At 45.0% G+C, this 24,951-nt stretch overlaps 2 protein-coding genes across 5 annotated transcripts in view; one reads left to right on the top strand and one right to left on the bottom strand.

Annotated features, from left to right (window-relative positions):
• Window positions 1–11,943: 11,943 nt before the first annotated feature.
• LOC117801381 (translation initiation factor IF-2-like) lies at window positions 11,944–16,454 on the bottom strand. The gene is made up of 6 exons (XM_034655671.1): window positions 16,273–16,454; window positions 15,473–15,536; window positions 14,796–15,055; window positions 14,158–14,583; window positions 13,858–14,123; window positions 11,944–13,733 (listed from the first exon to the last, which is right to left on the bottom strand). Exons 1-6 carry the CDS (start codon window positions 16,452–16,454, stop codon window positions 13,714–13,716), a joined length of 1,218 nt encoding a protein of 405 aa, XP_034511562.1. The 3' UTR covers window positions 11,944–13,713.
• The window catches only part of RAI14 (retinoic acid induced 14), a 139,554-nt gene continuing 128,880 nt past the window's right edge, over window positions 14,278–24,951 (top strand). For 2 of the 4 annotated variants that reach the window (XM_034657031.1, XM_034657027.1), the window contains exon 1: window positions 14,282–14,413. The gene's annotated coding sequence lies outside the window, so the exon portion shown is untranslated. Of the gene's footprint in view, window positions 14,414–14,774; window positions 15,136–24,951 lie in introns of those variants that run through there. The other 2 variants (XM_034657029.1, XM_034657030.1) reach the window with 2 other exon arrangements.

Genomic DNA, 24,951 nt, shown 5'->3' with positions numbered 1-24,951 from the left:
TACAACTTTAAATAAAAAATGCTATTTATTTAAATTGTTTAACGTGTAATGCCTGTAGACTATTTATTGCATTAATCAAGACAGGCCCAGTGGAGTTAACGAGCAACCTGAAAGCCTCAACAGTTTAAAACAACCAAGTTCATCTCCCACTCACAGTCCATTCCCCATGGGGGTTGGCAGGGGCTCCCCCCACTAGTCATTCAAGAACCCAAGGCTGATGGAGGCTCATCTCCACTCTACTTCCATGATTTCCAAGATGGAGATGGGGACGTGGGGGAGAAGAATATCGTGAATCATACACAGCATTTTAAGGTTTCTACTGGAAGTGACAGAGGCCACTTGCATTCATATTCCACTGCCCAAAACAAGGCTTATAGCCACATCTCAATTCATCAGGGTGAGGATACACAATCTTCCCATAGAACCGGGCATCAAATATTTGTGGGAACTGTAGAATTACCTATAATTATTCCTTAAACACTTGAGTTAAGAGGAAAAGTAGTGGGTTAGGATTAGGACCATAGATTTTAATCCCAGGTAGAATTGGAACCACAGGAATTAAGGCAAGAATGAGGGGCCCCCTTCCTGAGTCCCAGCCCCTGAGGTGCCTTGAGAAACCACAGGCTCCAAGTACCATTGTTTAAAAAAAGAAACCCTGGAATTTGACCTGGGCTGCAATAGTCTATTAGCTATGGTATTAACTTTAACATTTAAAACTCCATTGAGACCAAAAGAGTCCAGCAAATAATATCAAAACAATACTCAGGAATTTAGAACTTTCTGAGTTGCTTTCCATTTGTCTATAACTCTCAAGGCTGAAAAGCCCTTCCTATGTCTAGCTGCAGTGGGAGTGCTCTGCATTCCTTCACACACTGACTGTGGCATGCCTCTGGTGCACAGCGTAAGAAATGTTTGTCTCCCAAAGTTTCCATATCTGGGCTGGGGAACTGTCTGGCCTGGGCTTTCAACATCTTATTCATCTCACTCCTAGGAATCATTGCAAGCCCCAGGAACCCAAAAAAAGGGGGGGGGGAGCCTCTGTGGTATGGATGGTGCAGGAGGCAGAGATCATGACACAGCTGGGGAAAATCAATCTTCTGCCCCATGGGATTCCCGGGTTAGGAAAAGAGTACAAGGAGGGAATTCTATAGAAAGAGAATGGGGGGGGGGAGGTCTTTAGTGGTTTCACTCAGGCCCAGGACGGAACGTGGTTCCAGCCAGCCAATGTGGCTGACCAGTTGTTGGTATAAAGCAGCACATGGGCGTTCTAGAGGCATCAGGAGGGAGAACATCAGTCTATTTGGACCATGTTATATCAGTTATCTGGAAGATTAGTTTCGACCCAAAAGGCGAAAGCTTTGTATTCAGTGACAAAAAGCAGAGCCTTTCGATAAGTATTACAATGGAGGGAAGGGAAAGGAGAAAAGTGGGCTGTCTTAGTTTACTGGGGCTGTCATAACAAAATACCATAGACTGTTGGCTTAAACAGCAGACAGTTCTTTTCTCACAGTTTTGGAAGCTGGAAGGCCAAGATCCAGGTGTTGGCAGGGATTGGTTTCTGCTGAGGCCTCCCTCCTTAGCAGGCAGTCTGTCTGCCTGTGCACACGGTAGTCTGTCTGCGCGTGCACACCCCGGTGCTCTCTGTGCGTGCGCGTCTTCTCCTATTATAAGGCTAGTAGTCGGATTGCATTAGGGCCCACCCTAATGGCCTCATTTTAACTTACTTATCTTTTTAAGGTCCTAACTCCAAACACAGTCATATTTGGAGGTGCTGGGGGTTAGGGTGTCAACATATGAATATAGGGGAGAAGAAAGATAGCCCATAACATGGATTTTTAGCACATATTAGAAAACTAGAAATTCCTCACTCTGTTCACAACAATGAATATTGAGTATGACTGCCTGAACTTCCTGCCCTTCACAACATCTCTGGCAGCTCTCCCAACACTGTGTGTGTGTGTGTGTGTGTGTGTGTGTGTGTGTGTGTGTGAGAGAGAGAGAGAGAGAGACTTTGATGTATTGTTCAAAAGCCATGCCAAGAACTGAGGGTGTAAAATGAATTGCTTGATTCTAGAGATAAGCACACAGTGTCATCTAATCTGAGTTTTCCTTTCCAGGAAACTACACACCTGACTAATTTTTAAAATGCTGCCAATATGCTAAAATGTTAAACACAGCACTTTCTATAATTTTTATGACCATGGAGATCTTTTCGCTATAGAGATAGGCACTGAGGATCCCCTGAAGAGGCCTACGAATTCCCAGAGTATGAGGATATCTTCCCACATTCTGTTGAAAATGCCTTTATTTTACCTCTTGTCTTGCATGATAGTTTAGCAGGGTATACAATTCCAAGGTGAATTATTTTCTCTCAGTACTCTGAGTTGTTTCCCTGGGTTCTGGATTCTCTTGTTGCTATTGTAAAGACTGGTATCTAATTGTTGTTCCCTTTTAGGTTAGGGTCTCTCTTTCTCTCTGGTTCTTTTTATGATCTTCTGTCTTTAGCTTTCTAAAGTTTCATTATAATGTTTGTAGTAAAAAAAAAAATAGACTAAACACTTAACCTCCATGAGGATAGGCTTGGAATTATAAATTCTAAGGAAAGACTTGCTTGTTTGTTTCTGTTTCTCATCCCTTTGACCCAGACCTGAGACAAACACATTACTTGTTGGTTTTCTTTTGCCAAAAGGATGCTTTCATTTCCTAGCGCACCGTTTTCCTTGAGAGTATAGACGTTTGCGACCCCTCGCTTTGTTCAGGATCTCGGTTCTCATTCCCATGGGACTTGAGTTCCCCCACGGAGAACCAAGCTCCTGATCAACTGATGCCCCCAAAGCAGCCCCATGCTTCAAGGTTTGCTGACTCTGGTTTCAACTGTTTTCTTGCCTCCTCTGAATCACATTTACATTCTTGTAAGTTTAACTGTGCTTTTAACCAAATGTTTGGCATTATTATTTTTTTATTTTTTTAAAATTTTTTTTATTATATTATGTTAGTCACCATACAGTACATCCCCGGTTTCCGATGTAACAAATGTTTGGTATTATTATCCAGTGTTTTTATGTGTTCATAGGGGAACGTTTGTCAGAATTTCCAGTTGGTTTTGTCGCGGGAGGGAGAAGCACATTCCCAGGCTCTGCAGGCTGGGGCTTCGGCAACCCCTGAGGTCTTCTGTTGCACGGGAGGCAGCTGGGCTCTTGCTTCAGTTTCGTGGAACAGAGAGCGTCTTCTCCTTTGTGTGTCCGAGTGAGACTCCAATCAACCATAGATATATTGTATTGTTTGTTATAAGCCATTGCATTGTAGCAAACAGATTGTGGGGCTGGAACTCAGAATACTAGGGTCCTCGTTTGGGCCCTGCCACTTAAACAAATGCCTAAAACTCTCAGTAACTTGGTTTTTCAGAAATCTGCAAATAGGATAGTGATTAATGCCTTACTTGTTTTTTGTAACTGGGAGGTAAAATGGGATGAGTGGATATAAAAGTCCTTTGTTTACTCTAAAGAGTGGTATCGACATAAGCCACCCTGTAGCACAAGGACAGTAGCAAGCTCACCTGCTGAAGGAGAATGCCTGCGTTCTCATGTGCAGCTCTGGGGGCGCACTGCCTAATGAAGAATCCAGACTCGTTGGCAAGGACTAAAAATACACTTTTTAGAAGTAATCTAGTACATAATGTATAATATCAATCTCTTCCTTTCATGTATCAACAATGCAATACCAAGTAAAAAGCAAGGGCTGAAAGAAAACAAACTCTTGAATACAAATTGTGTATTCTTGCACCTTAGGACTCGAGCTCCTCTAGACATCTGTGTTCATTTAGTCCAATTTATCTCACTCTGTGAGATTCTTCGAGCTCTTTTTTTTTAAACATTTTTAAAAGGATTTTATTTATTTATTGACAGAGAGAGAGACAGCCAGTGAGGGAGGGAACACAAGCAGGGGGAGTGGGAGAGGAAGAAGCAGGCTCCCAGTGGAGGAGCCTGACATGGGGCTCGATCCCAGGACCCCGGATCACGTCCTGAGCTGAAGGCAGATGCTTAACGACTGAGCCACCCAGGCGCCCCATCGAGCTCTTTTTATAGCACCTAAGATACTGAAGGCCAGATTCATTAGAAAAACACCTTCATAACTGTTCCCTGTTGCACCTGCCCATCTATCTCACCTTGATCTGGGAAGCCCCTCTGAACGTCACTAAGCTCCCTCTACCACTGCTACATCCGTCTTCTCTCCGTGACCTGTCTTTTGGGAAAAGCAGTGACAGTCTGTGGATGGCAGGGGGTCCTCCCACTTTCGCTCCCTCTGTCTACATCCGCCTCCAAACTTTCCAACCCCAGAGAGTTTGTTCTTTCCTCCAATGTTTTAAAGCTTTGCTACTCAGCCGGTGTGGCTCCTCAGACCATTAGCATCACTGGGAACTTGCTAGAAATGCAGACTCTCCAGCCGTTCTTCAGACCTACTGGATCATGATCTGCTTTTTCTAAGAGATTCCCATGGATTCACACGTACATTAAAGCTTGAAAAGCCCCGTTTTAAATACCATCATCCTGAAAGGACGCTTTAAATCAGTGATTTGGTAACTTCTTGTATAGAAGAGTCACTTGGGACGTTCCTTAAACATGCAGATTTTCTGACCCACCCACTGGTGATACTGAGTCATTATTTCTGTGCACGAATTCATAAACCACACTTCAAGAAACACACTTTGAAACAAAGTATAGTGTCTGCGTTATGCTTTACATAAAGTGGAGGTGTTTTAGCACAGTAGGGAGATTCACCTTGGACACACTGGTCCAGGTGTTTAAGTCCAGTAAACTTTTTTTTTCCCCTTCAGAAACCCCCTTGAAGGATTCCTGAAACCAGGCTCCTCCATGTCAAACTTCTTCCTTAGGTTCTCCCAAGGGAAAATGTAGCCACCCAGCTCCTCCTGCCTAATCTGTGTCTTCACCTCTGCCTCTGGTTAAGTGCACTTCGTGGACATTAGATCACGACAAAGAAGCAAGTGGGCGCCCTCTTGAAAGAGTCCTTCTGCCGGCTCTGATGGGCAGGGATCTCACACTTTTCTCTCTTCCTCTCTAAAGAAGAGGAAGAAAGAGAATGGTATTTAAAAACATGAAGAAATCCTTTTTAAAATACCCATTTTATTAGATCCCTGTCACTTGCTTTTCTGCTATCTCCCTGCAACCAGATTGTGTTCCCAAACGGTCCAAGCAGAGCATTCAGGTTGGGTTCATATTCCAGCCCTGGTGCTTTCTTACTTTGTGACCCTGGGCAAGTGTCTTAACCTTTCCTAATCGATTTCCTCATCTCTAAATGGAAAAAAGAGTATCTACCCCATGAGGTTGTTGTGAGACTCTTCGGAATTAATGGTTGTTTGGCTCCACATTTGCTATAAAGTAAGCCCAGATTAACTTGAACATATTACCAAAAGATGCTTTGGCAGAGGTGGCTAGATGCCCACTCTATGGCGGTCTGGTATTTTGGTGGTTCCCAGTGAACTGTGGTTCCTGGCATTTATGCTTTGGTGTAGTTCCTCCCCACTCTGACTCTGGCCTAGGCCATGTGATTGGTTTTGGCCAATGGGACAACAGCAAGCACCATGTAAGTGTAGGCCTGACAGGCACTTGTACATTGAGGCTCGTCTTCTTGGGACACTCATTCTTGGAACAAAGCCACCAGTCCATGAGAAAGCCCAAGGAACACTGAGAAGAACTGAGGTCTCAGCCAATCCCTATCTGAACTCTAGCCAAGGACCAAGGCTAACTGCCTGCTGTAGGAATGAGGCCATGTTATGCCTTTTGGCCAACCTGGTACTCCAGCCTATATCATATACCTATACCAGCTGGTCAACCCACAGGATTATGAGAAACAATAAATTAAATTATATTGTGGTTGTTTTAAGACACTAAGTTTTGAAGTGGTTTGTTTTACATCAATAGATAGATGCAATATCCATTCTTCCCATTTTCCTATTAGTAAACCTCAATTTTATTTGGTGTTCAATGCACGGGGCTAAAAATCCGTATTTCCTTCCCTTCCTTTCAGAAGGACATGTGACACAGTTTGGCCAATAAAATTGAGATGTTGGTTGAGGCTTTCAGACAATCTCCCTATGAAGCAGACTGTACCAGCTGTCTACTCTTCCCCTTCTTCATACCTGGATATGCAATGGATGCTGTTAAGCGTGCAAGCTGTCTTCTAACGAGGGAAAACCTAGAGAATCACAGAGACCTCAGACCTGACCACCTTCAGGCACTGATCTAAAAGCAAGCAACTTTTCAAAATACAAGGGAAACAAGCCCCCATTGTGCTAAAGCCACCATTATGTGGTAATAGGCACTGTTATCACTGGAACGGGCAGCTGATTCTGACGCTGGTGGTGTTTCAATCACAGCATTATCTCCTAGCATGAAAGGTGCACAGTACAGTCAGTGTCAACCCAGGCTGCACATTATAAAAGGAATCTCTGTGGCTAAGGATGAGTTACTTATATTTTGCTGCTCCCTAGTATTTCAGCAGAATAGAAAGCCTCACATTTTCAAGGGTACTGCTTGCCGGGCAACATGGCTTGGCAGAGCCACAGAATAGCATCCGAGAACTAGAAAGCAGCATGAACTCATCTGCTACCTTCTTTTGGTGACTCTTTGTCCTTGCATGTCTATAGACCATCTCTCCAAATAGGTTGGAATCTCCTTGAAGGTGGAAAATGCCTCATAGCCTCATATTTTTCCTTTCGATGTGTGTTCAATGCTATACCTTATAGGTTAGTCGACAAAGTTTTCATGTAAGACTTAGCAAAGAGTACCCTGGAAATGTTTAAACTATAGGTGATCACATTTTTAATAACGGTTGAATTGATTTTGATATACACACTCTTTTATTTTCCTCTGGGCTCTGTGAGTCTCTTCTGCCTCTCCACGTTAGTAATAATTACTGAGGTTATGTTTTTAGCTCTTGTTCGGTGCCAGGTACTGTTGTACATGCTTCATAGGTATTACTTATTTCATCGCCAAGATAACCCAAGAGGCCAGTACTAATATTACCCCCAGTTGGCAGATGAAGAAACTGAGGCTGAGAGAGATTACGTGACCTGCTTCCAATTGCACTGCTTGGAAACGGAGGAGCCAGTGTTCCAACCCACTACCTAAAAGCGTATTTCTCCTTTGTTTCTGTTTTTAAAAATTCTTTCAATTTGCATTTTTACTCCCTGTTTAAAAACAAAGAGAAAATAAAAGAGTTCAGTCATGATTGCTGCCTGGGAGCAGCTAGCTGCTTCTGGCTGGAGAAGCCTATTCTCCAGACCATGCTGGGAGGACTCCTGCCCTCATACAGTTCCTTGTTCTCTCTGGTTCATCCACAGAACTGGCCTCACACACACTACTCTAAAATTTCTCCAAGGTGCCCCTCTAGCCTCGAATCATTTCCACCCCTCTGAATCAAATATGCAAGTAAGAATGCCCAGACTTGGAGCAGAAGGCAGTGCGGCCAAGGAGGGAGAATCAGGATGAGAAGAAACACACCGAATGTTCTCATAATTAATGCTTCTTAATATAAGCATTATGTTGGATGTGAATGGAGAGTCCTCTTAAGGCCACAGTTTCAATAAAAAGGTTTTAAAATACTTCCCAGAAGCCCACAAAGCAAATATGAGACCCATTCAGACCTCCACCTCCCTCTCTTTGTCCCTGAGCCCTGCGTCTTTTGGTGGCAAATTTCCCAGACCAATTCAATGCCAACTTAGTCTTCTGGTTCTCTCAAATGGCCTCCAAAATTCCTTTCCTTTTTACATAATTCTAAAGAACAAACTCCCCTCTGCTTGGCCAACAGTAACCTCAATATCCTTAACACCAGAACTCTGCCATCCTCCCTTCTATTGCTCTATTATTGTGAAGCCAATTTGTCTTCTTGGCATTTGTGCTCTAAGCGTTCTAGGAATCCATGGGAGGAAGTCACCATGGCCTTTTTCCTGCTTTTGCTGGCTTCTGTGGATTCTGTGGACCTTTCTTGTCCTACTTCACCTCTTTTGAGGGAATATTTACACAGTGATCTTTCTGGCTCCCCGATCTGTCCCTCTCCTCTCCTCTAGTGTATCACAGGACAGCCCAAAACATTTGCATCATCTGAAACTTCTTGTTCTGAAACTCAAACAGGAAGTCAAGAACAATAAATTATAGGGCTGTCTTTGAAAAAAGAAGGCAAAGGAAGAATGATAACTTTACCTTAGAAGACCCTCCATCCTGAATGTGAAAAACCTGCTCTAGGCGCATATTTGCAGAGTGGAGGAATTTGTATTGAGGCAAAACAAACGAAGGACTTGTGGAATTTTGTTAAATATCTTCGCAGTACTGTAGTCATATATCTTAAGCACTAACAGTCTGCCATGGAAAATGAATCTTAAAAATGTGTTCCCTTGCATAGCTGGAAGACCAATTTTGAGAACAACAATCTACTTCATGTCTTCTACTAAGGATTTTAAAGAGAACACACACAAATGGAAAAGTGAAAATGAGTAACAGAAGCTAAATGGCCACAACGCCTTTGAAAAACACAAGCAAGAAGCTGTACGGATGCAAAATAACTCATCAGTGAAAGTAGTATCCAGATTTATTATGGGTGCATTATTCGGATAAGTAGGGAACATGAATTAAAATGTCTCATAGGCAGATGTTGATCTCAACGAACAAGACAGAAGTCTTGAGCTCAGGTTTAACGCCATAACAGAAAACAAGTGGCCCAGGCCAAGAAAAACAGTGGCTTGGTTTAGAATCAGCCTGTCAAGAAATCCTTCTGGAGCATTGACTTTTGCAAGGCTCATGGCAAGAGCCCCCCCACCCTCTTCACCTAATCTCATGTTTGTTGGCGATGCTAAACCAGGAACTGGGTGTTCCAGACATGGCTGCGACAGCCAATAAAGCCTGGCCCCACTTTGTGATAATCTAGGGAGAGAGTATAAAATACCAATGCCTGGGGAGCCTGGGTGGCACATTTGGTTAAGTATCTGACTCTTGGTTTTGGCTCAGGTCGTGATCTCAGGGTTGTGAGATGGAGCCCCGTGTCGGGCTCTGTGCTCTGGGCTCTATGCAGTCTGCTTGAGATTCTCTCTCCTCCCTCTGCCCCTCCCGTAGTGTAGTCGCTCTCTCTCAAAATAAGTAAATAAATCTTTGAAAGAAATACCAATGCCTGGGCGCCACACCAGACCACTTTAATCAGTATCCTACAGTATGGGGCAATTGGTGATTTTTTTTAAAGGCAGGTCATTCTAATGGGCTGCCAGGATTACGGCCACTGCCAAGGAAGGACGAAAAGATGCACCTGGTACACCCATGGATTTACAGCCCACATTATTGCTTGTGCCTCTGCAGCTTTGTGAACACTTTTTCTCTTAGTCTTGTAACTGCCTTCTCAAAGTTCTTGAATTCCTCGTGATGCCCTCCTCCACTGCTTTAAGGGGAGAGCATTTTTTGAAATTTCTGACATGCATGGCAGAACAACCCACTTGGCAGCACGGATGGCTCTTCAGATTATCTTAAAATGTTTCTTCTCAGAGAGGAGAGGCCACCAAGTTTGAGCTGTTGGTGTCTGTTGCCTGCCCTAAAGTTACACTCACCTGGGATCCAGTCCTCCTATCCAGGCCTCTACCAGAATTGAGATAAGTCATGAGATCAATACATAAGTGGTTTATAAATCAACGTGGCCTGAAGGCAACTTGGAGTAGTGGTTAGTAGGACCACTCTGGGGTTGGGCATCCCAAACTATGATTCTCGGTGCCACTTTTTCCAGCTCTATGATTTGGGCAAGTTACTGGATCTGTTTGAAACTCAGTTTCTAAATCTGTAAGAATCAGATAATACTCCATCCAAGTTGCTGTGTTAAGAAAAACTTTGCATCTATTAAATGCTTGATCTGTAGTAGGTCTTTGACAGGCAGTATTGTACAACACGCAAGAGTGAAGGGTCTAGAGCCAGACTGCCCTAATTTGAAACACAACATTGTCACTAGCTGTGTAACTTTAGGGAAGTTACTTAATCCCTCTGTGCTCCAGTTCCCTTAAGTGCCCCAAAGGGATAATAATGGCACTTATGCAGTTGATATATAGGGGCCAAGGACAGGCAGCTCTAGGATGGGCCACATGGGTGTGAAGATTATTTTGAGTTAAAAGCAATAAAAACCCAGCAGATTCAGGAAAATCTCTTTACCCCCCACCCACAACTGCCTGCCTGTACCAGGAATAGAGCTATTAACAGAGGTTCCTCTTTACCTAAGAAACTTATCTGCATAAGAGGGCAACCTTGTTTTCAAAATGTCTCCTCTCACCTTCCTGCTAGCGGTCTTTCTCTCTTCTGTGTNCCTTCCTGCTAGCGGTCTTTCTCTCTTCTGTGTTCTCAGATCCCTATCCTTCTCCTTAGCTCATAGAAACCTTGTGCTGCCTGGCTGTCTTGGAATTTTATGTCCGTGTGGATTCTCTATACGTCTAAAATTAAATGTGATTTTCTCCTGTTAATCTGTGTCATGTCATTTGGATTCTTAGTCTGGCTAGAAGGACGTTGAAGGTCAGAGGAACTTCTTTCTCCCCAACATAAAGATTAAATGACCCAACATTAGGGTGGCCTACCGTCTCAGTTTGCTCAGGCCAGTTCTCGTTTATGATTTTTGCCGTAGTATCCTGGCTGGTTTAGAATTTGCCTGCCCCCTTTCATCCTCAAAAGTGTCAAAAGTGTCCCAGATTGAATAATTAAGTATATGGACACCAAAATTATGTACATATCACTTAGAAAAATGCCTTATATGGAGTAGCTGCTGAATGTGTCTTAAATGCTAACATTAAACCCTTTAGTAGTTTTATCCAATAAAAATATAATGCAAGAGTGATTTTTAACTTTCTAGGCAACCACATTTTAAAAAGTAAAAGGAGGGGCACCTGGCTGTCTCAGTTGGTGGAGCGTGTGACTCTTGATCTCTGGGCTGTGAGTTAAAGCCCCACTTCGGGTGTGGAGATTGCTTAAAAATAAAATCTTGAAAAAAGGTGAAAAGAAATTAGTGAAATTAGTGTTAATATATTTATTCTAATACATCCAAACTACTAGCATTTCAATATGTGATTAATATAAAAATTATTAGTGAGGTACCTTTTTTTCTCCCCATCCTACGTCTTTGAAATCTGGTATATATTTTGCATGTACAGCACATCTCAGTTTGGACTAATGACATCTCAAGCGCTCCGTGTTTCTAGTCTACTTTATTACCATGGTCTCATTAAATTATTAGGATGCTATGCTAAGGTTGTTTTATGAACTTCTCCCATTTCACAATTTCCTATTTGGAAACATCCCAAAGAAAACACAAATAGGGGTTGTTCTATGAATATTTGGGGTTTTTTGTTTTTTTCTGTAGATCATCTCCCTTCAACCTTCTGATTGTGTTTTAATTCCATTCTCTGGACTGGGGCCAATATCGTCACATTCCTGTAAATCACGCTGCTTCTAACGAGCCCCAGAAGTGCAGTCAGATTCTGACCAAAAGCCAAATAAAGCAAAGGGTTACTTTTTGGCTCTGATGTGACACCTACCTCTATTTCCTCTATTAGGGACAGTTTCTTGTTACTCAAACTAGTCTTAGCCTTGGTTCCCCAGACTTAAAAAGTTCCTAACATGGGGAGAAACAAAATTGATAAGAGATGGAGCAAAAAAGAAGGGACGCGATATTTTTTAATTTCGAAAATGAAAATTTGGCTCTACCAATCAATTCCTTTCATGGACCCTGCTAAATCCTGGATGGCAACACTCAGGAATTTACAGTCTCATAGGTCGAGAAGATGGACCTGCTAGAACAATTAAAGAATGATGCTCTGCCATAGAATGTAAAGATAATACTCTTGGTGATGGCTCCTCAGATTAAGAGAATGGGTTTAGGATGCTAAAGCTGAAAGAATTCTCAGAGGCCATGTAGTTCAATGTTCTTTTTTTACTGATTAGGAAAAGGGGGACCAGGAGAGGTTCAAAGGCTTGGCGAAGTTCAAATGGCAAGTTAGTAAAAGAGGTAGTGGGAACATGGTCGCTTTGTTCTTATTACAGTTACCTTGATTGGACATAATTCACCTATTAAAATACAACATGCTGTCCCTCCCAAAAAAAGTTTTAACAACTTTCTATGAAGTTTAGATGATCATTTTATTCTTGTTGCCTTCTCTCAAACCTTTTTACACGGGCCTGGTCTCCATTAAAGGGTGTGCTCAATGTATCCTGAATGAGTTAGCATTTCTAAAAGGCCTGGGGAAAAAACAAGCCAAACCAAACCAACAAGAAGACTGTTCAATCCTGTACTTGACCATCAATTCCTCTGCAGGTAGCATGACTTCAGCTGTGGTCTGAAGGAGATGTTTGAGTTTCAGAGGAGGAGGGATCTGGAAAAGAATCTTGGCACATCAGCCTAACTCTAAGAGTCCTTCCCTCCACAGCAACCCCCACCCAGAGTTGGACTTGCTCATGTCTGAGGGTGGAATTATAAATCAGGGAGAATAAGCACACAAGCCACCAACAAGAGCCACCGAGCTGACACAGTCAGGTAGGCTCAGAGGTAAGTGGCTGGGACAGGGCACCGGGTGTAAAAGAAAAAAAAAATTGTTTAAAGCTGCTTGGTATTAAACTCCTTCGACTTGTCAACCATTCCTGCAGAACACGCACGTGTTCGCTTTCGAAGCTGGCACGGTGTACCCTGCACCTCGCTCCCAAGCCCACCTCTCCAGCTGCCCCTGCTTGCAGACTGAGCTGTTAGAACAGAAAACACACAAGTGGTACACCATTAATATGAACCATGATGAAAAACTGTGTTGTAGACATGGCCAGCATTAAACAAACAAGAAGTTTGCAAGCTCACATTTCTTTTAGTGTCATTTCATTTGAGAGGGATAAGGGACAGGAAGAGGAGTGTATGGCTTGCTTTAAACGGGCTATTCATCACTTTTCAAAAGAATCTCTGATGTATGATTTAGGAAGGCCACGCTGCACAGTTACTTCATAGTTCATAGTTACAGAGCTTTTGCTCCCTGTTTGATAAGTTACCTGTTAAAACAGACAGGCTGTACCCCTGGGGAAGGAGGGAGACAGATAAATTCTAACGTGTAGACCGTCAAGATGCAGCTAAGACCTTACACACTCAACTGTTAGGGTGAATTTCACTTCCGTTGGAATGGATTTTTTTTTTTTTTTAAGTTCAAATGACTTAGAGTTGATCCCATCAAAACGGACTTAATGTCATTTACTCTAGAAAGCTTCCTGCCCTGCCTAAGGATGCAGAGCTGACCCGGAGACGGGAGGGACTTGGGTGAATAACTTTCTAAGCCATAGCTGGTTAGCCTGTCTCGAATGAATAGAAAAGCAGTCCCAAATGAAACGAGGAGGTGGAGAGCTTGAAATCCTTGGAATTACAGGAGGAGTCCATTAAGATTCAAAGGCCGGTTTTAGCGGGCTGGGGAAGAGTGACACGCCGCGGGGTCCTGGGGTGGGGGGTGGGGGAGTATGGCCTTCCCTCCTTGCATCCCGGACGCGACTCTGGGGGGCGTCCCCCATCCGTGCCTCTCAGTTCAGGCGGTAGATTTCTCCCAACTCCTGAACCGAACCACGCTTCACGCCAGTAGCTTCTGTTGCCACCTGATGAGTGTTAGCAGTCACTCCAACCACTTGGTTCAGTCCGTCCAGAGAACAAGCGGATTCCGGTTTACTTTCTGTTCAATAATTCTGGAAAATATAACCGTTTTGACTGTGGTTAAGAAGGCGCTCGGATCAGTGACTTTTAAAACACCCCCACGACCACAAACGACTTTGCAAGTTGACCAGAAATGAACACTATTCGGGATCTCACCGGTCCTAAATGCTGGGGTTAGAGCGACGGTGTTGCCCACTAACTTCAGGTGATGATGATGAAACCCATCCGCGGGGAAAGGTCCACGATCGCTGGGCACTAAAAGCCAACCACGAACGCCCGAGGCTTGCGGGCTCAGGGGTGGCGGCCGCGCCGGTGCGGTTGCGAGCACCTCCCGCAAGTCTCGGCCCGGGCGCGGGGCCGGGTCACCTGACTCGCGGAATTTGGGGCCGCGCGGGGTGGAAGGGGAGGGGAGAGGCGAGCACCTCCCTTCTCGCTCCCGCGGGATCCNGCGAGCACCTCCCTTCTCGCTCCCGCGGGATCCAGGTCGGCGGGGGCCGGCGTCGGGAGGCCACGTGGTGGTGCTGCCGCTGCCCCCGCCCCTCCCGCCCAGCCCGGGAGCCGCGGCGCCCACTGACCCCCGCAGCGGGGGGAGGAGGAGGGACCGAGGCGCAGGAAGCGGAGCAGGAAGCGAGCCCGGCGGCCGCGTTTTCCTGGGGAAGCGGCGGGCGGAGTGGCGCAGCCGGCGGGGCCCGGGAGCCTTCGCCTCGATGGGGTAAGTGCGCGGCGCCGAGAGTCGGGAGGCTCCGCGGAGCGGGGTCCCGGCTCGCCGCCCGGCCTTTGTGTCTGGGGCTCGGGCGAGGGAAGGCGCGCCGGGCGGAGCGGCTTGGGGTGGCAGCGAGGGTCCCGCTACCACTCCCTTGTCTGCCGCCGGCCGCCAACTGTCTGCGGAGGGAGAGGAGGATGTGGGGAGACGAGGAAGAGGGAAAACCGGGCCAAGTTGGGAGCGGGCTTTTCTCCTGCCCGCGCCCNCCCCCCCCCCCCGCCACTCGCAGGCCCGCAGCGGCAGGGCGCGGGGCGGGGGCGGCGGAGGGAGCGCGGGCGGGAATGAATGACCCGGGCGTCCTGGGGGGCGCGGAGTCAGATCCCTGTCCTACCTGCCGGGCCCGCCCCGCGTTGCCCCCCGTCTCCTGACTTCTGGGCTCGAGCCGCCTCCGCGCAGAACTTGGAGGAGCTGGGGAGGGAGGCGCAAGCGGGAGACTCCGGATGGCTCCGGCGACCGAGGGTCTGCTATTGTTCCTTTTCTGGCTCTAGGGAGCCCTTCGGCGGGCCCAGGGGTGCAGGCCTGCTGGTGCCCCTCGCTTTTCGTGTCCTTTTTCCCCGCCGCAGCTTCGAGGAGGGCGAGGAAGCTGGGATGCTGGAATTCGGGCAGACTCGGGGCAACTGGGACTTACGGAGAGGGGCGCCCACCCGCTGTCTACCCCAACCTCTGCCCAGGTGGGTGGGTGCCCTCTCTAACCCCCCTTCCCTTCGCTGCCGGCTCGGGCAGGTTTGTGTCCGTGCTTTAGTTTCTGCAGTTTTTAGGGTTCACCTGCTGCGCCCTGGTACACGCTCTCCTTTGCGTTTGGACCTCACACTCCCCTTTTGTGAAGCGGGCCCTCAGAGCCCAGGGAGGCAGCAGACTGGACAGATGGAGACCAGTGTGAAATGGGGGTTACAAGTGACGTTCCAGGGGCTGGGCTGTATGTCCAGGCTTGCGCTGCTGCAAGGAACCCAGGTCAGCGCAACTTTATCGCCAGCGGTCAGGGCATATCTGGGGCTCCAGGCCGCCCACCACAACCAGCAGCTTCCCGTGGCCGCAGGCGCACAGGTGATCTGGATGGGTCTCCGTTTTCCTTCTGGGAGAGGAGAACACCAAGCTGGCTGGGATAGGGAAACGTTGCCAGTTCGCTGGAGAATGTGATCTCAAACCTGCCAGGGCCTGACCGGGGGGGGGGGGGGGGGGGGGGGGGAGCTGGTTTGTCTATCAGTCGGGCTTAGCAGAAGCTCATCTAAGAGCGGAGAGCCTCACCTTGTGGTTTGAACAAAGTTGGAGAAGAGCTAGTGTATGGCAGGGAGGCTGGGTTTTGATTGCTCTGGCCCCCACCTGTTCACAGGTGTGGCTGGGAGTTTTATTGCTGATGGATGTAATCTGATCATCTTCTCTTAATGATGCCTAACTGGTGTCATTTTTTTTCCCCTTGGGCTTTGTAAGAGCGTAGATTTTAATGGGAGGAAATTTATCCAGTTCCTATGATTTTTTTTTTTAACCAGTGCATGCATGACATGGATTGAGAGAGGTGGTCCGGTGCTGGGTTATCCAGGGTTTTTTCATCTCCATTCATTGAGATGCTTCATTATTATTTTTTTTTTTTCAGTTTTATACCTTTATTTGACCGTCAGCGGTTAGTTCTATCCACATTAACTGTAGATTTTTGAAAGTGGTGACAGGTATATGGGTAACCAATGTGTAGAGCTTCTTTGGTTAATCTTCATCCTTGTATGGTTTTTCTGGACCACCGCACAGGATTACGGTGTGGAACATTACTTATTCCTTTGGCCCAGACAGCTTTGTTGAGCCTGGTGTCAGGGCACCCATCTGGAGCTCTCATCTCCTTCATGGCAAATTTCCGGATCGCTTTGAGTGCCTGAGGGTCACACTTCTTGAAACCCGCCCCACAGATGCGCTTGTGAATGTTGATGGTGTATTCTCTCGTCACGAACTCGTTGATGGCAGAACGGCCCTTCTTCTCCCCACTCTTTTTCGAGGGAGCCATTCCGCCGGGCCTGGTTGGAAAGGCTTCATTAATTAGTTGGAGCGTTTACATGCCTTAGACTTGTTTTATGGTTGTTTTTTTTTTGGGGGGGGGTGGTGGTTGTGAAAAATCTAATTATTTGTGAAATTGAATAGAACAAGTGGATGCTGGGCCATGGAGACTCGATGTGGGCATGCTAGCGACGGGTTGAAGCGCTGTCTGTAGGCCGCCACTTCCAAAGCATCTTTGAGGCAGGTGCACCTAGCGTCACCCACATTTTAAAGGTGAAGAAACTGAGGTTTGGAGGTTAAGGAAACTTGGCTTGCAGTTAATGGAATATGATGGAGGGAATTTGTCACTCTTCCTTTTTCCTTTCAGAACAAAAATAAGTATGAAATATTTCACATATATATAATAGACACTACTTGTGTTTAAAAATTGCTAATTTTTTAAAAAAAGTTACTAATATCTCCATATTTGCTCCATGTCTCCCCCCCACCCACCAAAAAGAAACTGCAGCTGAAGTGTTTCATCTATTCCGTCCTCCTCTTCCTCCAGCCCCAGGTGACCACTGAAGTGAAGTTAGTGTTCATAGTTTCCAAACACGTTTTGGTACTGCAGTATAATATCTGTCCCTAAGCAATATCTGTGAGCCTCTGTATTTAATATTCTACACAAAAGGCGCATATATATATATACACACACACACACGCACACACTCTCTCTGCTTGCATTTTTTGTCACTATGTTTTGAGGCACATGTAGCTCTTATTTACTTTAGCTGCTGCGGAGAATTCCAGTGTATGAATAAATCCTAGTATACTCATTCCTTTGCCAAGAGAAAATTAGAATGTTTCCAATTTTTCACTGTTACACTTTTTCTGCTAAGGACAGTTGAGACAGTTGATCTGTTTTCCCTTTTTAAAATTTTATTTATTCTATTATTTTTAGGATAACAATGCTATTACAAGCATCAGAGACCTGTTTCTCTTATACAACTAGCCCATGCATTGCTGGGAGATGGGGTCTAGGTAATGCTGTATTTATTGTTTCATTCCTCAACAAAAATGTAGGGTGTACATTGGGTCTCTTTTGCTTACCTGTTGAATGAAAAAAGTGAGTTTGATCCTTTTTTTTTTTTTATTCTAAGATTGTTGGTTGGATTATTTTGTTTTTACAATTTTTATTTTCTTGGGTTAGAAAAGTGCCTCTTAATGATAAAGGTGAAGCACGAGGCAAAGTGGTGCTGAGTTTGGAATACTTTTTCCGGAGTTTTTTCCCAGGCATCACTAGCAGCATAACCTCGGATCACCCACTCAGCCTTCTCTTCCTCGTTTCTTCAAGTTTGGCGAGATTAAGTCGTTAGAGCAGGAACATGCCTTTGTAAATGCTTACTCGAAGAGTTTATGAAAATGTGTACAAAAATCATAACCCCTTAATCTGGAAGCAATTTAAGGCATTTCAACATTTTGGCTTCCTCCTTATTCCTTCAAATTGCCAGGTACATTCCTGCGTCAGCCCTCACGTTTGCTGTTCCACTGTCTGGAGCACTCTTCCCCGACATCATCGGTATGGCTGTGCCCCTCCGTCTCCCAGGGCTTTATTTAGGTGTCTGTCCCTACCCCTTCCAGCACGCCCTGCCCCTCTTCTGTTTTTAACTCCATGGCACTTAACACCTTCTGGCTCGCCATATATTTTGATCTATGTTCGTCTCCGTAGTAGAATAGAAGCTCAGCAAAAACAGGAATTCTGTCTCTTTTGCTCACTGCTGTATTCCTCGTGCCTAGAACAACATTGACAAACAGGAGGTACTCAAATGTATGAATGAATGACTATAATGCTCTTTGTGTGTTTTTCTACTTAGAATTTCTCTTCTAGTATATTTTGGATGTCCTCAATGGTGCTGGCAGCTTCGCAGCTGTAACGGAGCCCCCCAAGAGGTCGTCGTCACAGGTTCTATCAGGATGAGAAACATAACATCTTACAAAGAAAGCACTCTATTTAAATGTGATTTATCCTGCAAAGTACTTGTCTATTTTTTCTGCCAACACTCGCCTCAACCTGAATTCAGAAGCTACCATAAGTAACACGATGCTTGGAAGCATACCCATCTTTCCTTTTCTCGATAACTTAGTTTTCCAGCATTTTAAATGCTGAAGACTGCGTCTGCATTCCACACAGCCTCTGCACAGACAGCCCCACAGCGGTCTCAAGTAATGCCAGCCACACTGAATTTCTAAGACTAGAAAGTGGATTTCTCTGAATTGTTTGCAGAGAGTGTACTCATCTTTGCTGACTGTACATTCATGGTGAGGATTTTTGGGGAGGTGTGTTGGGGTGGGAAAATAACGTTAATCTGAAGCTCCAGAAGCAAGCAGTATATAGTGGGGTCCCTAGAAATACTTTAAAAATTGTCACACCATAAAATCTCTAACTGATATAACTAAAGACATTCACTGTTCTAGTGTCATGTGTTATTTTGCTAGAAGCCAACTGAATTTTCTCTACCTTGCATGATGAATATAGGAATTGACAAAACAAAGCTAAATATATCAAAGGCCTCTTGGGTGTATTTTAAGTGGGTGATAGGGAAAAGGAGTCTAGGTTTCTTTTTCCTGTTAACTGTATGGGTATATGATACTGATGGTATCCTTAAAAAAATCACTAGTGTATAAAATACAATCATTGTATCCTTTGTAATAAAATTCTATTGAAAGAAATCAATTTATTATGGGCCCAGAGAGGGTTAAACTTCAAGCTGAAATCTGTAAGCATACGATTATTTATTATCAAGGTGCTACATGATTTAGAAATTTCTTTTTGGTTTATCACTATCCGTGAGCTGAAAAGTGCAGGTGGTTTAATGAAAGAGAAGGATTGTTAATCAACCATCAATTTCCCAACTCCAGCCATCTACAGTGAACAAAAAACTAGTCTTCGACCACAGACTCATTGATGGGGGTATCACTAAATTTAGTGTTTTATTTTTTTTTAAGATTTATTTGAGAGAGAGCACTCCATGCAAGTGCCCGGGGGCAGGGAGGGGCAGAGGGAGAGAGAAACCCAAGCAGACTGCACACCAAATGCAGGGCCCGGGTGGGGCTGGATCTCAAGTCTGTGAGATCAGGATCTGAGTGAAAACAGTCCCATGCCCGACAGGCTCTGTCACCCAGGTGTCCTTTTAGTATTTTAATAAGTAACTTTACAGACTTAACTCTATGTTTCAAAACAAATTCTTCTATTTGAATGAAGGAAGTCAGCCTCATTCTTCAATTTTTTTATCCGTGTGTCCGGTAGAGTATCTGTCACATAGGAGGTGATTAACGTTTACTGTATCTCTCTCTCTCTCTCTCTCTCTCTCTCACTCACACACACACACACACACACACACACACACACACACACACACGGGTTATAAAGCCTCCCCTGGAGGTCTTTAGGTATTTAGCTGTCCTAATCTAAAATTTAATGATCCAAAGGCAGAGGAGAGGAGTGGAGGTAGTTAGCAAAATGCAGGTTGAAGTTCAGAAGAGCTAGGTGTCCTCTTTCCCCGGATAAAGCCAGTCAGCATCTCTCTGCCTTAGTTATCTCCCCTGTATTTGAGAAACCCGCCCAACCTTCAGAGAAGTCTGCACGTTGTGTTTTGACTGCTACTCCAGCGGGTTATGGGGGGCGGGTCACCTGGTCTAACCGGACCTGCTATCTAGTTCAGTTTCTTGTGTAGTAAATGGTGTTCACTGGCTAGGCAGTGTCTTGCTATGTAAATACCATGACCATTGGTCACCCCTGGGCAAGGGGAAACCTTCCGAGTTCCTCCTGATTTGTTCTTCTCTCCTAATGATCAGAATCTGATTGTGAGTAAAGTTGCTTGTAGTCCAAGAAGTTTACTCGTACAGTGGAAGAAAACATACTCTTTTTCTTCTTTCCTTAAATTGACAGGGAACACCAAAGTTTATTACCTAGTAACCTAACATAAGCAATTCATTCTCTACTGTATCAATTTCCCCCACAATCATTTATTTACTTTTTTATACTGCAACTCAACTTTTCTTACCCCTATTAGGTATTGTAATTGGCAAGGAGCAAAATCAGGCTTCTCTTTGCTTTTTTTCTTTATGATTTCTAGGTGAATTCAGTTTAATCCAAAATGTTTTATTTTTTTCTTTTTAAAGTGCTAAATGACAAAAAAACCAGCCATAGCAACAGTCTAGTGGACTCTGTTCACTACATCTGTCCAGTTCGTTTTGCTGGCTGCAGTGATAGAAACTCTGGCGGAGCTCACTGGTGAGGAATACAAGGCCGAGCAGCTTCCTTTCGCTCTGGGGCAGCACAGAGGGAAGTGTTTTCCTCCAAGAGGAGTCCATTTTGCAAACCAGGCAAGGCCATTTAGCAGTGATTTCTAAATGTTCTTGAATCAAAGGTGGACACTTGCAAGTCTGATATAGGATTTGGACCGTTTTTCCTGGGGAGAAACTTGCTCATGTACCGTGATGCTATACATTCATAATCTTTGTCAGTTTCACGAGGCTAGAACTTCCTGCGTTAAGCCCATTTATGAACCTCTTCGGACTCCCCAGATTAAAAGCCCAAGATCTATTGAAAGGACCTAAAAATCATATCGAATTTATGCTGTTTACCTTTAATAGCCACCTCTTAAGGATCAGCAGTACAATTACATGGGGTCTGTCTTCTGTCATGTGCCACTATCCCTGATCTGATCACCAGTCCTACGTGAGTGAAAAGAATTATACCCTCAATTGGAAAACCAGTCCCTAAACCAGTTTTAGGAACTGTTTCTACTGGATGCAATAGAATGCTGTTCAGAAGTCATGAGCGGTTGGGTAGTAGGACTATTTCACAGAGACCTGATGAATTCTAGGGATAGGTCTTGAGTTTCTCACCCCAGGGACAACCTATTTCTTGGACTAGTGTTGGGCCTCCACTTTGCTTTCCCATGGCAGTAGTTTTCTCACTGGCTGTTGTAGTAGGGAATGGAGATATTCCGGGGCCCTACCTAACAATACTCCTAAGCTCATGGGATAAATCTTCGCTCAGTCCAGTGGAGGAAATATTCCCAACACGTTCTCTGTTCTGCTCATCTTGGTCTCCCCGGTTGATGGGGCTGCCCTGGTTGATGGGGCTGCCTCCAGGAAACCTGAGGAAGACAGGGCCACATTTCCTTGTTGGGGAGCGGACCCTCAGCTGGAAGCCTCCTCTTCCAGAGAAAATCCTCCTTCTGTGGGAGGAAGTACTGCCATTGTTAGCCACACACAGGGAACGCCTTCTGTCACTGTTCACCTTAGGTGACATCATCAGTCTCTTCAGTCAAAAACCTGGCCCAAAGGGATACGTACATGCCTGTAACGGAGCAAGTGATGCAAGCTCCACAAGTCCTTTGGATTGAATTGAGCACCTTCTCTGCTCTGCACTGTGTTCCTTAGGAGGTCCTTCTGGAGGACCAGGCCAGTCTTCATGGTCGCATTTCCTGTGAGCAATCGTGTTGATGGCAACAGCATTAAAGATCCATAGGTGAAAGGTGATAACGTGCCTTCATGGAGCTTACGGTTTTAACCAGGTTAACGCATTGCATTCCACTATAGTATAAGGCAGACTGTCTGTGGTGGGGGAACTCCTTTTATAGCTGCATTGAGGCCTGGGGAAGGGGAATGACCCCTTAGAAAGTAACACAAGCAGCAGAGCTAGATAAACCTCCAGTCTGGCTGCTGTAGCACAGGGCTTCTCAGTGTCCTTTTCTGTGTTTCTCCGAGGTAGACTGTGACCTTGAGAGTCCTACATACAGCTAATTCTGGTTAAGGTCCACAAAGAAGACTGGTGTAGACTTGGATAAGCTGGGTTGGAGACCAGTGGGAAATCCCAGTTCAGGCAGATGGCATTGAGCAGGGACATGAAGGTCAGAAGGGACCAGAACCCATCTCTTAGCATATGCTGCTGAGCAAGAATCACATGAACAAATATTTGTCAAGCTTTGGCAGTGAGTTAACTTCTGTGCTGAGTCTCTTAATCGGACAAGACTGCTCATGTTATTTGACCGTCTCCTATGAAAGTTGACACGTTGGTGATTGATCATTTTCTGAAAATAAAAGAGCACTAACTTGCCAAGGATGGTCATGACCTATAGTCATTTCACTGCTTGGAGTGGTCTCTTCCCAGCTACCCGGAGGATGCGGGAACATGCAAGCCAAAGGTTCATGGACAGTGGGTGCTTCCCCCCACCCCCCGGGTCAAAAGGCAGTCAAAATTAAAATACAAGCTAGGGCCCAGACACACACACGCACGCATGCACGCACGCACGCACGCTGGGGCCCTAGGAGGCATTGATAGGGGCCCTGAGGTCCTGCATGAGCCTTGTTAAAAGGTCCTTACACAGGGCTGGGTGGTGGCGAGTAGCCTACCATTCTCTCCAATCTCTTATTTCAGCCCCCCGCTCCCCCGCCAGTCCACATTCATCATGGGAGCGAGTTGCTTCGAATGCTCTTAACCTTCTTGGATCTTTGCTTTTGTAAACTTAGATCTGGGGCAGGGGCAAGAAGCTATATCCTTTCTCTCTCCTGATTAAAAAAAGTTTAACATTTCTTTCCTATGAGCTTTTTTTAAATTGGAAAAAAAAAAAAACCTATTTAAACTATAGGCAGAGAAACTATCAGCAATCTCGGTATACCATTCGGGATTTCCTAGGAGATCTTCTAAAGGAAAAACTCATTTCTGCTACTGGACTCCTATATACATCCATTCAGCAATACTGACCACATCCTCCATAATTCGCTTCTTTCTGTGCCGTGCCGCTTGATACCATGTGTGGTGTGCCGTTTGTTTACTTTTTCTTTCCTTTCCCTCCAGAGCCTCCGGAAGCCAGAAAGCGAGATCTCCTCAAAACCACTCCTATCCCCGCCTGTCTCCTGGCCAATCTGTTGACGGCTGTGTTACTGTTTGTGTCTTGTTCCGCGACAAGCTTGCTTTCTTCCTTTTCTTTAAACAGCCCCTGATTATTTTAAGTGCCTACCCCTTGGAACAAAGCGCATTTGATTCTCATTACATGGCAAGTGGGTGTTTATATCCAAGGTGGCAAAGGGAAACAGAGCCAGCGGCTCACCCTATCCTGGCAAGATCTGCTTCGGGCTTAGGTGGTGGTGGCCGGCGGCCCCGGGGGTTCCTGGCTTGTGCTCGTAGAACAAACAGCACCTGTACTGCCTGTCTCCTTCCTGTCTGGTTGGCCGGTGGGTTTTAGGAGTCCACTTTTGTGATAACAGTGGTGCTTTTAATTCTGAAGAATTGCAATGTTTCATTTTTTATAGCTTGGCAAGAGCTGTTACACGGGATATTAGAGTCATTTCTTCAGGAGCAGAAATGATCTAATCCTAGGGAAGCATCTAAGTATCTAGAAGTTCTGTTTTTCCAGATTGTTGCTAAAACATGGAAACCTCCACCCCAATCTGTAGCTTACCAGCTCAGCTGAGGATAAAAATAGCCCCTTTGCTGGTCTGTAGTCATTTTTACAACTTGTCTGTTACTGACTTGGTATCTTTAGCAAAGCTGTATGGAAAAGGATTCTTTGGTGATTTCCTTCAATTTAATTGTCACGCTTAGGCTCAGCAAATAGAAAGGGCAATGAAAGAAAACTGCCACCCTCCCTTGGAATGAGGCAGGGGTGTGTGAGTGAGGGCCAAGGGCCAGAAGAAGGCCTTTTTCACGCGGTCCATTCAGGCCTCTTAGAAGGAGCTTTGTGTGTGCCTGCAGCAGATCGGAGAATGGTTCCATCTTTACAGGCAACTAAGTTTTTAAGTAGTAACAAGGTTGTCTGTTGGCCAGACTTTTTTTTTTTTTTTAATTGTTATTATTTACTAGTGTTGCATTTAATAGGCAGCCCAGTGTCCTGTTTTGGGCTCAGAAGCCCGAGTTGAAATCCAGCCTCCATTTATAAATTGTGCAACTTTGGCCAAATAAACTTTCTGGGCTGCAGTTTCCTAATCTGGAAACTGGCAATAATGACAATAGCATCTAATTCCGAAGGGGTAGAAGCAGTAAATGAGAAAAGACTCATTTATAATGAAATAGTAAAAAAAAAAATAATAATAATAATAAAAATAAAAAAAAATTGCGAAGTCAAAGAAAATTTTACAAAGTCATCATTTAAGTAAATGGGAGCTATTGTGGCTGTTACTATACTCGCTCATGTCACCACGTCCCTTATCAGCCTGCCTTTAAAGAAGTGCTGAGAGACTGGCCAGTAGGATTATAACTGCCCTTGTAACCCATAGGAATAAAGAGGGGTTGCCCTGTCTGTCACAGCGACACATCTGCCTGGCATCTTCTGTTTCGTTTACGGTGTTTCCCTGTATCTTCACTGCTTCATTTCGTCCTTCTGTTATTACATCACCAGGTAATATGGACAAGGTGAAGATATTTTCCCTTTTGTAATAACCAGTCTTATTCCTGATTGCATTAACAAGTTCCTCACTCTCTCCACACAACTTGTCAGGTGTCAGTCCTAATCCAGGCA

This window comes from Ailuropoda melanoleuca, chromosome 3, assembly GCF_002007445.2.
Source record: "Ailuropoda melanoleuca isolate Jingjing chromosome 3, ASM200744v2, whole genome shotgun sequence".
Lineage (NCBI taxonomy): Eukaryota > Metazoa > Chordata > Mammalia > Carnivora > Ursidae > Ailuropoda > Ailuropoda melanoleuca.
The sequence above is the reverse complement of the archived record's forward strand: the minus strand, read 5'-3'. Positions and strand labels throughout refer to the sequence as shown.

Coding starts and splice junctions, on each gene's coding strand:
- LOC117801381 (XM_034655671.1), bottom strand. CDS start 16,454: ATGGCTCCCTCGAAAAAGAGTGGGGAGAAGAAGGGCCGTTCTGCCATC. Junction 15,056..15,472: donor ACGGGAAGCTGCTGGTTGTG/GTGGGCGGCCTG, acceptor CCCGAATTCCAG/CATCCCAGCTTCCTCGCCCT. Junction 13,734..13,857: donor AACCCCAGCATTTAGGACCG/GTGAGATCCCGA, acceptor TATATTTTCCAG/AATTATTGAACAGAAAGTAA.